This window comes from Chelonia mydas, chromosome 14 (genome assembly GCF_015237465.2).
Source record: "Chelonia mydas isolate rCheMyd1 chromosome 14, rCheMyd1.pri.v2, whole genome shotgun sequence".
Lineage (NCBI taxonomy): Eukaryota > Metazoa > Chordata > Testudines > Cheloniidae > Chelonia > Chelonia mydas.
In genome coordinates, this window is record NC_051254.2 from 22,234,040 (window position 1) to 22,247,865 (window position 13,826).

General features: G+C 55.4%; 1 protein-coding gene across 1 annotated transcript in view; it reads right to left on the reverse strand.

Moving 5' to 3' along the window:
• Window positions 1–13,826, reverse strand: part of USP43 (ubiquitin specific peptidase 43) — a 185,047-nt gene that overhangs the window by 144,812 nt on the left and 26,409 nt on the right. Inside the window, exon 2 of the mRNA XM_037914655.2 lies at window positions 11,908–12,048. Within this exon, the coding sequence (XP_037770583.1) occupies window positions 11,908–12,048 (141 nt within the window). The remainder of the gene's footprint in view (window positions 1–11,907; window positions 12,049–13,826) is intronic.

Below are 13,826 nucleotides of genomic sequence, written 5' to 3' on the forward strand. Positions count from 1 at the left end.
ATCGAAGATAAGGCGAAGAGGTCTGAATTCTGATCTCCAGCCCATTAGATTTCAACCAGTTACCCCTGTATTGAGCCCAGTGAGCTGGGTTTGACTAACGCATCTCTTCCTGGAAGGCACCCACTCTTAATAGGAAGTCATCAAGAGATTGAGCATCCACCACTTCCCTTGGCACTTGGTTCCAATGGTTAATCCTTCCGCTTTTAAACAATTGCACGAGATTTTTGAATCGGAACTTGTCTGGCTTCAGTCTCCAGCCTTTGGTTCTTGTTCTGCCTTTCTCTGCTCGGCTAAAGAGCCCCTCCGTACCTGGTGGTCCCTCCTCATGATGCTAATCAAGTCACCTCTCGATCATCACAGAAATCTAGGGTGGGAAGGGTTCTCAAGAGGTCCTCTGGTCCTGCCCCACACACTTGATAAAACAAACAGATTAAATTCCGTAAGTCTCTCACTACATGGCATTTTATCCCATGCTCACATCAGTTTTGTGGCTCTTTTCTGTACCCTCTCCAATTTTTCAACATCCGTTTTAAGAGGTGGACACCAGAGCTGGCCGCAGCCTCCATCATCAGCCTCACCAATGCCATACACAGGGGTAAAATCACCCTGCTTCTCTTACTCGCCACGCACTTTTACACCTCCAAAGATCGCATTAACCCTTTGTGCCAGAACACTGCACTGGGAGGTCATGTTGAGCTGTCTGTCCACTGTGACCCCTCAATCTTTTTCAGAGTCCTTGCATTCCAGGATCCAGTCCCCGTTCTGCAGGCTTTTGCCTCCATTCCTTGCTCCTAGATGTAGTGCTTTGTATTTGTCTGTATTAAAATGCCCTTTGTTTGAGCAGGCCCTGCTTACCAAGCGACCCAGATCGCTCTGTATGATGGCCCTGTCCTCATCATTTACTTAGCCACAGATTGTATCCGCAGCGATTTTATACTTACTTCCAGGTCATTGATGAAAATCTTTAGTAATGTTGGGTCTTCTGCTGATCCCTGCAGAACCCCAGTCGAAACATCCCCATTGAATGAGGAGTCCCCAGTGAGAACTACACTTTTTGCGATCTATCAGTTAGCCAGTTCTTAACCCATTTAACATGTGCTGTATTGATAAGGTAGAGGGCTATTTTTAAAATCTGAATACTGTGCAGTACTAAGTCAAATGCCTTACTAGCGTCTAAGTATTTTACATCTACCCAGTTACCTTTATCAACCAAACTTGCAATCTCCTCAAAGAGCGAAATCAGGTTTGTCTGTCGAGATCTGTTTTCCATAAGACCATGTTGACTGCAGTCATTGTCTTCCTAGCCATTCATTCTTTATCCACTGAATCCCCTTACCAGCACTTCCATTATTTTGCCAATTACTGATGTCAGGCTAACCAGCCTATGGTTACCTGGGTCGTCCTACTTGCCCTTTTTGAATATTGGCTAAACATTAGCACTCTTCCAGTCTTCTGCAATTTCCCTGGTATTCAAAGATTTGTAGAAATTAACACCACCGAGTCAGCGATCTCCTCAGCCAACTCTTTTAGGACTCTTGGGTGCTGGGCCTGCTGCCTTCAAAAGGTTTATCCCTTGTAGATGTTGTCTAACATTCTCCTTAGTTACTAATGGCCTTGAAAGTATTTCATATAGGCCCCTGATCCTTCTGAATCCAAACCGGGACCAAAGTTGTAGGGGAAGTGAGTTTTAGGTCCTGGGATTTCAGTGTGAGCCGCTCGTCCCAGCCCGGACATTTCAGGGCAGAGACTCTGGTTTCAGCTCATTTCTGTGAGGAAGTTAATGGATCCCCAAGACTGGCTGCTGGTTGCAACCTCCGTTTGTCTTGAGGTAGGGGCTGGGGCTGCCAACTCTCTGGTTTCCATAATTTTATCTTCCTTCTTGAACAATCCCAAAGGACTGAGGAAAATTAAATACACCTGAAGTGCAGGCACCTCTGGGGCAGAACCCAGCAGCTACTTAACAGCAGGGGCAGGAGCAGGCCCTCAGCACAAAACCCTTAAGAAGCCAGCACTGACAATCTGCTCCGGCTCAGCAGGACACAAGTAGGCAGGCTGATGACTCCCTGGAGACTTGGTTGGTCTCGGTCCATCTGCCCCGCCTCCTGGATGGCCATGAAGCCCGGGCCCATCCTCCAGCCGGCGTGGGAACTGACTGCAGTGGAGCAGGGATTTGCAATGTGCTGCGCATGCTGGATGCTGCTGCCAGCAAGGACGATGCTATAATGACCCCCCAGCAGCTCCATCTCTCTGCTCACAGCACATCTTGCTGATGGGTTGGCAGGTGGGAAACAGACCTACCTGGGCCAGTGGGGAGAGCTTGGCTATGGGCAGATGGGCTCATTGTTGGAGGTTTCCTGCGATGTGCTGGGCACGACTGGAGAGGGAACTCTCTCCTCCCAGGGCGAGGGCACTGTCACCTTCCCAGCCCTGATACACACTGCAGAATTTTCATCTGCTGCTCCCTTCCCCCGGCAGCTGCAGCTGTACCTGCTGCACAAGCTCTCAGGACAGCTGTCGCCTTTGATGCCTTAAAGTCTCATGCAACTGACGTTGAGATGAGAGACTTGAGACAGCAGCGGGAGGCAGAACCAAGTCTCCATCTCACTTTACCTGATCCCTTTGGCGTTTGACCTGCCGTCGTATTCCACTTCCGCTGCAGATCCCCGGGAAACGAACCAAGTGTGATCAAGGGGGTTTCCCGTTCCTTCGCCGAAGGATTTGGAGCAGATGGAAACGACTGGAGCCATGCATGGTACGGATGGGTGCTCCACCAGCCTGCACTGCTGTGCCACGGCTGATCTGCAGTGCCCCCAGCACAGAGCCCGCACAGTTCTGCTGATGCATTTCAGTCCCGACCTGCTGTTTTGCCAGGTGTGTCTCTCTCTAGTTATCTGTTGTAGGTACTTCTCCAGCCCCCAGTGGCCTGGTATCAGAACACCTCACACACCGTAATGCATTAATCCTCACAATGCCCCTCTGAGGCAGGGCAGTGCTATTGTCACATTGTGCAGATGGGGAACGAGGGCACAGAGCGACGACAGAGATTGCCTCCCTGTCCCTGCAGTTAAAGACATGGCCCTGCTTGTGCTCTCCATTGCGCCTCCTGGGGTGGCGTAAAGAGGAGAATCACCCCTCACCACACACACACACCACACCCCCGCCTCTCACCCAGTCCGGAAAACCAGAACTTTTCATTTCCAGAACATCACAATAATTTCAACACTTTCCTTTCCGACATTTTGCCAAGCCGTAAACGTTGTGGAAACCGCCCCTTTCCTGCAAAACGCCCTGTTTGGGCACGTTGCTGTTTTCCACCAAAAACAGTTTCAGCAAAAAATTTCCAACTTATCTACGGCCCAATCCTGAGAGATGCTGAGCGCCTTCAGCTCCCCCGGAGCCCAGGGTGTGCACGGCCAAAGTGGGGGAGGGGTTAAAGAGTGCGCCCTGAGGGGGCTGGAACTAGGTGGGGGAGAAAGGGACGGGTCGGGCTGCACAGCTGGGACCCTTTCTGACCCTCAGCTCTGTGCAGAGCATCCCTAGGGATGTGCTGGCACATTTAAAACTAGATCGGGCAATGCCCCAGTAAATGTGCAGTATTGAATGGCTGTGCACTGCCCCAGGGAGGGGGCTGGAGGGTCTAACAGGATGCTCCCATCTCCGTAAGAACAACAGCACGGCCCATCTAACGCGAATTCCCGGCTGTCTCCCAGAGCCGTGAGCGGGCACGCTCCGACCACCCCGAGCAGGCTGTGCCAGGCCTTGTGTTCCTATGGCTGGAAACGGAGTGCGGCCAGTGCTGGGGGCTTGCTGTGACTGCAGATGACTGGAGACCAAAGGGACCGGGAGATGCAGCTCCTAGTGACAGATGCTACAGCTGCTTTGCTGTGCTGCTATGCTACCCACACATGACAGAGTGCACCTGGAGGTGCGACAGCCACTCCTCAACGCCACGCTCTGCCTGGAGGAGTTACAGTCTGCAGGGCCAGGCAGAGCTGGGCAGCGGGGAGCAGAGACCACCAGGCACAGTCTGAACAGGGCTGACCGGCTTTGTGCAAAAGCAGACCCAGCCCCTCCCAGGGAGTCCAGGCTGGGCAGAAAGTGTGATCCCATAGCCAGGGCACCAGAACAGCGACCCAGGAGTCAGGACTCCTGGCTTCTGTTCCTGCCCCTGCCACGGGCAGAGCTGGGTTGGTTCCGGCCACAGAGGGAAACGGGTCATGTCGGCACTGCAGGCTGGGGAAGGACTTGCTGCGTCCAGGTGTCCCTAATCCCAGAATTTAGCAGCCTCTGTCCCCAGTATACGCTCCCCAGTGTCACTGCAAAACCCCCCGCAGTCAGCCCATCCCCAGGGGCCATGCCCAGGGAAGAGGACAGTCTGGTGAGTGCAGCGCCGGCATGGGACTCTGGAGATCTGGGTTCATTCAACGGAGAAAAGTCGCCAAGGAATCTTCAAAGAACACGTGCCACCCGGACCACAAAGGGGCACTGTTTCAGCATCAGCACAGAGAGATGAGACACAACAAACTAACCACCAGCAGCACTTGCTGCAGGGCTGGGATAATGCTGGAGGTCTCCCAGCCCAGAACCACCCAGCCCAGCCCTGCCAGGGAAAATCCCCAGTGGGGTTGAGTGCCTCTGGGAGCCGAGAGAGCAGGGGGCGAGATGGGTGGAGGGGTTTCACTTTACAAATGCCAGAGTCCCTCGGCAGGGATTTCTCTGGCACTGGTGAGGCTCCAGGGGGCCTCTTGCCTGCGCCGGGCTGATGAGACATTGTGTGTACGTGCACAGAGGGAGGGTCTCAGGATCCCAGGAAAGGGGATAATCTGCTGGTTAAACGGGATCCAACCAGAGAGCCTGCTGCCAAAACGCAGGCAGGGATTAGGGCGAGCTGAGGTGGGCAGCCCGGCCCCGCTCCTCTCCTGCCTGGCTGGGCTCACCACCCAACACCTGAACTGGCAGCTTCTGATGGCAGAGCCCAGCAGGACCGTTTCTGCAGCCAGGGCTTTCCCGCTGCCCTGGCCCAGCACAGCTCCGGCCTAACCACAAAGCCAAGGGACCCATTCCCTGGGGAATCGAGCCCGCTGCCCCCTCACCCTCAGGCCGCAAGGGGGCAGGGTCCCTGCCCTGCCCTTGCCGTGGGAGCCCTGTAATCACCATGCCCTGCCCACTGGATTTCTTTAAGATCTTGGTGAAGCTGGGGCTGGCGGAAGCTGCCAGACTGACAGGTCTAGAGACAGGGGGCTCTGCTCATCCCCCGACCCTGCCCAGTGGGGCAACCTCTGCCCACACATGCTGCTCCCTGTTCTCTGGGGCCAGTGGGGAGCTCAGGCCCTGGGGGCCATTCGATCCTGCTCTGCCTATAAGAGGGGAGGGAAGTGCGTGGTGGGCACTAGGAACCAGGCCGAGACACCACCAGATCCACATATGGCTTGGCCCAGACTGGCTTCATCTCCTGCCCCTCTTCCTTGAGCAAGTCAATCCCCCCCGCCCCCACCTCGCTGATACCCCTAGTTCCCAGGGGGTTGCCACGATCTCTCTGATGGGCTCAGTGCCACCTCTGGGTGCCAGTGGGAGCTCAGTACACGACAGAGGCCCCACAATGCCCCAGACGCCCGCGCTGCCATTCCCAGCAGGAGCAGTGTTACCTCCCTGCAATCAGCATGAAATCGAGCAGGAGCTCATCCCGTGGGCTGTCAGTCTCCTGCCCCTCAGGGACAGGGACAGGGAACTCCACTCCCACCCCCAGCCTCTGGAGAAGAGCGGAGGGGGTAGAAGCAGAGTGGGGAAGGAGGACACGGGCAGCCTGCCCAAGAGGGGTGGACCCCACGGGGTCCAGCATGGGGAGGAGTTTAGGGATGAGCAGGGCGTGATTGCCCAGCACCCCTAGCAGGTGGCATGGCTCCCCTCCCCTCCTGCAGCCAGGTGGGAAGAACCGTGCCCCCTCCTGCTCCCATTCCCTCGGCCCCTGCAGGCCTGCCCCAAGCACCAGCTCCAGGATCTTAGTGCTTAGAGATTGGGGACCCATTGCAGCTGGTGAGTTCAGCCAGGTGTTGCCCAGGGGCCATCCCCAAAGTGCAGGGGCTAAGAACCCAACGGCCACACAGAGGGAGGCCAGGACTGAGATCCAGAGATCAGGAGAGAGTACCGAACTCCAGCCTCCCCATACACCCACACTGAGGTCCTGTTTGCAGGAGGAAGGCCCAGCCCAAGACGGGGAGAGGGGCAGCTGCATGCAAAGGGGCTACTGAAACTTGCTAATGCTGTCTAAAGCCCAGCGCTGAGCTGGGGGAGCTGGGCCCAAGCAGAGCCCAAGCCGTGCTCCAGGGAACTGCGGCTGCAGGGGAATGCAGAGGGCCAACAGTTCCAGCGATTCACTGCAAGAATAGCTCCCCGGTGGAATAGAATTAAACACGAGCCAGAGGAATGGGGTGGGGGACATGCAGCACAGGAACTCCCCCCACTCCTACCCCTCTCTCCAGGGATGCTGGAGGGGCCAAAAATACTCAGAGGGAAGTTTTGGCCACCAATCTACCCTCATCCACTAAGGCCTGGAAGCGGGCCCCATCCTCTTCAGGGAGCTTGGCTTTAAATTCCGTACACTTTGTGTAACTAGTAAAATCAGGTTTGGCCAAGAGGGCCTGGTCATTTGAGATCCGGAACTGGAGGGAGGTGGAAGAGAAGATTGAGTGACTTCTGCCCCCTATCAGAGGGAGCAGCCTTTGTGGGGCAGGGGCTTGGACTGCTCTGTAGCCACCTGCACCACCAATGAGTTAGACAGCGGGTGAGAGAACAAAAACTCTCCTCTCTTGGATGGAACAACGTTACACTTCGCCGCCCTCCTGGGGTGGAAGCAGCAGCTCTAGAAGGGATGGGAGCACCAGGAGCAATCTATCCTGAGCCTTCACCATCAGAGCTGATGTCCGACTTGTCGAATCTGGGTCCTTCTCCTATCTAAGTCCTTAGCACCCGTGCGTGCCAGCTCTCCTGACTTTGATGGGGCTGGGGAGGGATCCTCTCTCTTCAGGGCAGACTTAGACGAAGATGGCCTGTCCTTATTGTCTATGGCCATGCCCCTTGCTCTCAAGCCTTCTCCTTTGGCTTAACAGTCTTAGCCTCTGTTCCCAAGCTCATGCTCAGCGGGGCGCTGCCCGCTTTGTGAGACTGATGTACGGGGTGGGAGGACCCAGCCCGGATCTGACCGATGTTTTCTGAGTCTCAGCTTCCCACCCGCACAAGTCCTGAGGGAAAAGAGCAGCAGGTGCCACACTTGGCAGAAACGTGAGCCTCACCCAGGCAGTGGAGGCCACTCACCGAAAAGGAACGAGGGCAGGAAACACTGTTTTTGAACAGCCTCTGGCTGCCAGACACTGGGAATGGGTGACAGGGGATGGACTCTCGATGACTGCCTGTTCTGTTCATTCCCTCTGGGGCACCTGGCAGTGGCCACTGTCAGAAGACAGGATACTGGGCTAGACGGACCTTTGGTCTGACTCTATATGGCCATTCTTATGAACCCCAGGACTCTGGGCATAATCCCAGACTTCTCAGGGGGGGAAATCCGCAGGTGGGGAATTAAAAGGGGAAAACACTATCCAAGCATGTGCAGGCCAACGGGCACTGCTTGCAAAACATCCTGGCCTCAGGCACATGGCGTGCCTGCATATCCCCTGTGTGAAGTACACGTAGGGACCAGCACTCAAAGAAGAACTGGCAGTTACTCATCAAAGCCGGCAGAGCAACACGGCTGGAAAGCGGGTGTGAGATCAGAGCCTGGCCGGAGCTTGCAAAGCGCTTGGAGTTGACAGGCCCTATGGAAATGGGAGGCACTGAGTTATGCTTTGCTCCCCCGCCCTGAGGGCTGCAGGCGGGAGGAGATGGCAACTGTCACGGGTGGTCAAGATTCTGATGAGAGCTGAACTGTAATCCTCTCTCTGAGGAGCGCGTGGGAGCTAGGAGGCAGGGGACGGGGGGATACGTTAACGGCTGGATTGGCCCTGCTTGACTGAGCGGCTGTTCCTCTTCAGAGCGCAGGATGCAAGTGCTGGCTCGCACGGTGAGGAAACAGCTTGTAATGGACGGGCAAACTGGCAGAAACTGTAGCGAAGAACAGAATTATCCAATACCGAAATAAACACGATATGCTGGGGAAGAGTTAACACAGCTTTTGTAAAGGGAAGTATGCCTCACCAATCTGTTAGAATTCTTTGAGGGAGTCAGCATGTGGAGAAGGGGGACCCAGTGAATATAGTGTACTTGGACTTTCGGAAAGCCTTTGAAAAGATCCCTCGCCAAAGGGTCTTAAGTAAACTAAGTAGTCATGGGATAAGAGGGAAGGTCCTCTCTGGATCTAAAAGATAGGAAATAAGGGTAGGAATAAATGGACAGTTTTCACAATGGAGAGAGGTAAATAGCAGGAACCCCCAAGGATCTGTGCAGGGTCCTGTGCTGTTCATTAAGAAGCTGGAAAAGGGGAGTGAACAACAGAGTGGCACATTTGCTGGCTGCGAAGAGTTACAAAGGGATCTCACAAAACTGGGTGACTGAGCAACAAAATGGGAGATGAAATTTAACATTGATAGGTGCAAAGTAATGCACACTGGAAAAAATTATTCCAACTAGACCGATATAATGATGGGGTCTAAATTGACTTTTGCCACTCAAGAAGGAGATCTTGGAATCATCATGGATCGTTCTCTGAAAACTTCAGCTCAGTCCGTATCAGCAGCCAAAAGGGCTAGGAACTATTAAGAAAGGGATAGAAAATAAGACAGAAAATATAATGCCACTCCATAAATCCATGGTGCACCCACCCCTGGAATACTGTGTCCAGTTTTGGTCACTCCATCTCAAAGAGGATACAGTGGAACTGGACAAGGTTCAGAGAAGGGCATGGAATGGCTTCCATATGAGGAGAGACTGAAAAGCTTTTCAGCTTGGAAAAGAGACGACTAAGGGGGGATATGTTTGAGGTCTATAAAATCATGACTGGTGTGGAGAAAGCGAATAAGGAAGTGCTATTTACCCCTTCACACAACACAAGAACCAGGGGTCACCAAATGAAATAAATAGGCAGCAGGTTTAACACAAACAAGAGGAAATACTTCTTCACACAACGCACAGTCAACCTGTGGAACTCATTGCCAGGGGATGTTGTGAAGGCCAAAACTATAACTGGGTTCAACAAAGAACTGGATAAGTTCATGGTGAGTAGGTCTATCAATGACCATTAGCCAGATGGTCAGGGATGTAATCCCATGCTCCGGCCAATCCTAAACCTCTGGCTGCCAGAAGCTGGGAGGGGCAGACAGGGGTGGCTCTCTCCAGAATCACCCTGTTCTGTACACTCCCCCTGAAGCTCCGGTACTGGGCAGTGTCAGAGACTGGACACCAAGCCCCATGGGTCACTGGTCTGACTGAGCATGGCTGTTCTCATGTTCCGTTCTAGGACCTCGTTGGAGTTAGGGAGGGGAGGAGCGAAAGCAGCATGTAGCCAAGGGGTGGCACAGCAGTAGGAGACAGCCCCTACCTGCTGCTAGTGGGCGCTGGGGCAACGGGCAGTTGACTACAACAGCTACAAAGCCAATTCCCCCAAGCAAACATACACACGGTGGGCACTTTGGGGTTTTTAATGGGCACTGGAGCACCGGGGGGAGGAGAGCGCTGGCAAACGCAGAGATGGCAGCCGGGCGGCACAGGCTTTAATGTCCCACAGAATTAGCCTGTATGAAGCCGCCCAGGAACTCGCGTTAATTGCCGGTCCCCCCCCGGGGGGAGGGGCAGCGGAGATGTCTGCACCGAGCATGGCTGGGATCCTGCCGGTCACGAGCACTGACAGGCTACCCTGTGCCGGGCACTTAGCCTCAGCCTCGCTTCGCTAGAGACCACGCTTCAGAGCAGAGTGTGTGGCCAGAGGTGAAACGAGTGTGGCGGGGCTCAGCCTTATCCCAGTGGTCTGCAGAAGAAAAGAGCCGTGCTCCCGGACAGGGCAGGAGCTGGAGTAGCAGCAGGTGAAGAAAGAGGTGCATTCACTGGCAGGGTTATGTGGGCACCAGGATTGGATTGAGGTGTTTATCCCACGAGGCAGGGCAGTGTTATTATCCCTATTCCATAAATGGGAAACTGAGGCACAGGGAAGTTAAGGGACCTACCAACGGTCACACTGAGTGTCTGGGGCAGAGCAGGGACTTGAACCCAGGTCTCCCAACTCACAGGCTAGTGCCCTACCCACTGGACAAGACTTTCCCACTTCACAGTCTTCCCCTTCAGATGCCCAACCCTGTGCCTGGCATTTGAGCGCCATCTGAAAGGACATTGCCTCCCTGAGGTGACTGAATGGGTGGGGGAGGAACAGCCCAAAGCCGGACCCCTCCTAAGGCCAGGGTGCCCGTGAAGGCGGATGTGCAGCTGGCAGCGGGCCAGCCAAGCAGCCGTGTGCCGCGAATCACAAGCAGCACATTATTTGCCATCCCCTTTCAGCCCCAGCTCAGACACCATTCAGCCCCAGCTGCTTGCCTGGCCTCCCGAAGCCGGAGCACACAATGGAGGAGCAGCAGCTTTCAAAGCTCTGCCTTCCCCTATTGTCTCTCTCCGGGACCCAGCCTGGCAACCCCATTCAAGGCCCAGCCAAGGATGGAAACGGGGTCAGGGGCCCTCCTGAGGGGCCTGCAGCCCGCGCAAGGCGCAGCATGGGCGCCGTGGCCAGATGAAGGCAGAGGAACCTCGTTAAATCTGCTGAGCGCTGCAGCAGCAGGGGGCGCGACTGAACAGAGGGGCAGGGCTATAACCATCGATAGGCTAGGCCAGTGTGTTGTGACAAGGGAACTGCTCCCTGCCGGGCCTGTCCCTGCCCCACACAGTGAGTTCAGTGTGTCTGCGATGCTGCACCGCCCCCCGCCAGGCACATGGGCCCCTTTGCAGTATCTGCATGTGCTGTGTTGACGCAGCCCCTCCCCGACCCGAATGCTGGCTGGGGGCAGCACGGACACCACCGTGCCGGAGGTCAGACTAGGCAACCAGGATGGTCCCCTGTGGCCTGAGAATCTCTGAAAGCCTCTACTCCCCCAGCTAAAGAAGCTCCACGATATGTCACAGCAAAGCCCCAGGCACGAACACCACGATCGCCGGCTCATCCACACACCCAGCGCCCTGGGAAGAGAACCCATGAGCCCGGGTTGGAGAAAGCGCCCTCTGCCTCCAGGGCGACAAGAGGAGCTGCGCTAACTGGCACCAGCAGTCAGGCTTTTATCCTCTGCAGGCAGCAGCCGCTCCCCACGGGTGGTGCGGTGACACTCACTGCCCTCATGCTGCGATGGCACAACCAAGCCGATCCATCCGGGGGAAAGGCTTGGCTCGGGGCACAGGTCACTCCACTGGCGGGAGGAAAATACCAACAGCAAAGGGGCCAATCAGCCATGTTCTCACCCCCAATTCCCCCCGCCCCCGCCAAGAGTCACGGCATAAACCGAGACTATTCCCCAGTGTCCGGGAAACACCCCAGCCTCGGACTGGCTGAGGAGGATCCTGTGGGAGGAGTGGGGGGACATGATAAGAGGGTACCAAATCCATGGTCCCATCTATCTACCCACGGTTCCTACCTGGCCCCCCTCACCACAGTACCTGAGCATCTCACAGCCTTTGACATGTTTATCTTCAGCCTACAGGTCTTTGCCATTGTCCCAGGGCTGCGCTAACACAGCAGCCACGCAGAACTTTACTCCGATTCCCCTGCCCCAAGGGTGCAGGCTCTTACTGTGTGAGAATCTGTTAGCAGTGCAGGGCCTAGGACACACTGCTGACCAGCTCTGATCCCATCCACTAGAGAGCAGTGGTGAGACATACACCCCAGCCAGCCCCTTACAACAGCAGTGCCCTGGGGAGAGAGTGCAGGGGAGGGTAGAGGACACTGACCTTGCCCGCTGTCCTAGCCTTCTGACTGGGTGATGAGGAGCCCAGATCCTCGTTCATTCTGTCCAGCAACCAGAGCAGGAACTCCAGGGCGTCGTGCTGCGAGTTCCCCCGGAATTGAGCGCCATACTTGGCGACGATATTCTGCAACACAAGAGAAGGACAGAGGACTGGCATTAGCTCTTTGTTACCCGAAGGAACACAAGCGAACTCACGGGGGATGGCACACAGCTGATTAGTATGCCATGGGCCCGCTTCCTGCAGCCACATCACCTTGGGCTGATCTTGGCATGTCTCACACGCTAACTGGGGCTGGGAAGAACCAGGAGTTGGAGGACAGACCTCTGGACTCCAGGCAGCCTTGCTGGTGACCCTGTAGGGGGCACTTCCCCGCTGAGTCTGTGGCCGTGCGGGGCACAGAATTGTTCAGACTGAAATCCAAGCTCCTCCAGACTCCCGGCTCACCCAGCTCCAGCTCGGGTCCCTGCTGAACCCTGCTTGCCTCTCCCATGGAATTGTTTCTTCCTTGCCCTGCTAGAAAGACCCTGATCCCCAATGCTGCTGGCATGGGATGCTGCATCCTACCTCATGGGGTGGGGCCCACAGATCAGAATGCCCAGCCACCAAGAGACAGCACCAAAGTCAACAGCTGATGGTCACAGAGACCATCAGAGAGCTGAGTGTTTCTGACCAGGCCCACGCTGGACTACTGATCTACAGCCAAGGCGCTGCATGGTCCATCACCAGTCCCCAGGCCCTGCGCATCCCGCCTCTGGCTAGGGTTTCTAGCTGCTGGAGGGTAACAGCCTGCCCTGCATGCAACAGAAGAGAAGACACCGAGTCAATGGGCCAGGTTATTCCCTAGCGCAACTCCACCAAAGTCCATGTAGGGGAGTCTGGCACAGTGGATCCATTTGCTACCACAAGTGCTATTTACTATGGAAGTTTCCCTACTATTAAGCTGGTTAAACAATGGCTTGCAATCGACAGACAGGGAATTCAGGGTCCTGGATTAAGCCTCTAAGGAGCTGAGCCCCTTTGCACATCCCAGCTGTTTGACTTTTATCTCAGGGCTGTTGTGTGCACTGTTCCAGGGCAAATGAAGCCTCTGAGTCATTCCCGGCACTCCAGAGAGGCTGCAGGGTCTCTGGTTTATGCAGGAAGCTGGGCTGTTCTTCGCTGCTCTTTGTCAATAAAGGGAATAGTTTAAGGAAATAATTGTCTCTGTTACCAGATGTGTTTTATTACGAGTGCAGCCTTCTAATGGCGTTTGCAATGTGCTGAGGCGGGTTTCCTTTGGGTGTGTCCACACTGCACACTAAGCCGGGCTCTGACTCATGTTTGAGCCCAAACCCCACTTCTGTCTACGCGCACATCAGCCTGACTCAGGTCAGTGAGCACTCAGGACCCAGGTCCCAGGACCCTGCTGGGAGTGTCAGAGCCCGAGTCCTGCTATGACTCGGGTCTAAGCCCTGTCACCATGCAGTGTGCACACAGGTTTAACTGAAGACCCAAGGCAGAAGGTCCATGCGGTGCAGTGTGGACACTTTAACACGGCTGGGATACACGGGTCCAGCAATGGTAAGCCCAGGTTTACAGTGCAGCATGGAAACGCCGAGTTTCCCAGCCCTGGGTTTACAATGCAGTGTAGATAGACAAAGCCTTCCAGGCTCCTGACCACGGCTGCACAGCAAGCCAAGAACAGACGATCCCCAGAAAAACTCCACGCCACACCTTGGGACCAGTGCATGGGGGCTGGTGGGTGTCTAGTCAGTGCAGTGCAGGGCCGGTGGGTGTCTCCTTCGTGCAGGGCAAGTCCCCATGAAGGGCAGACACGCTCAATAGATTAAAGAGTTCATATACTTCGCTCGCAGCATGACACTAGCGTCGGGGGTGGGCACATACACCTAGTGAGAGACAGG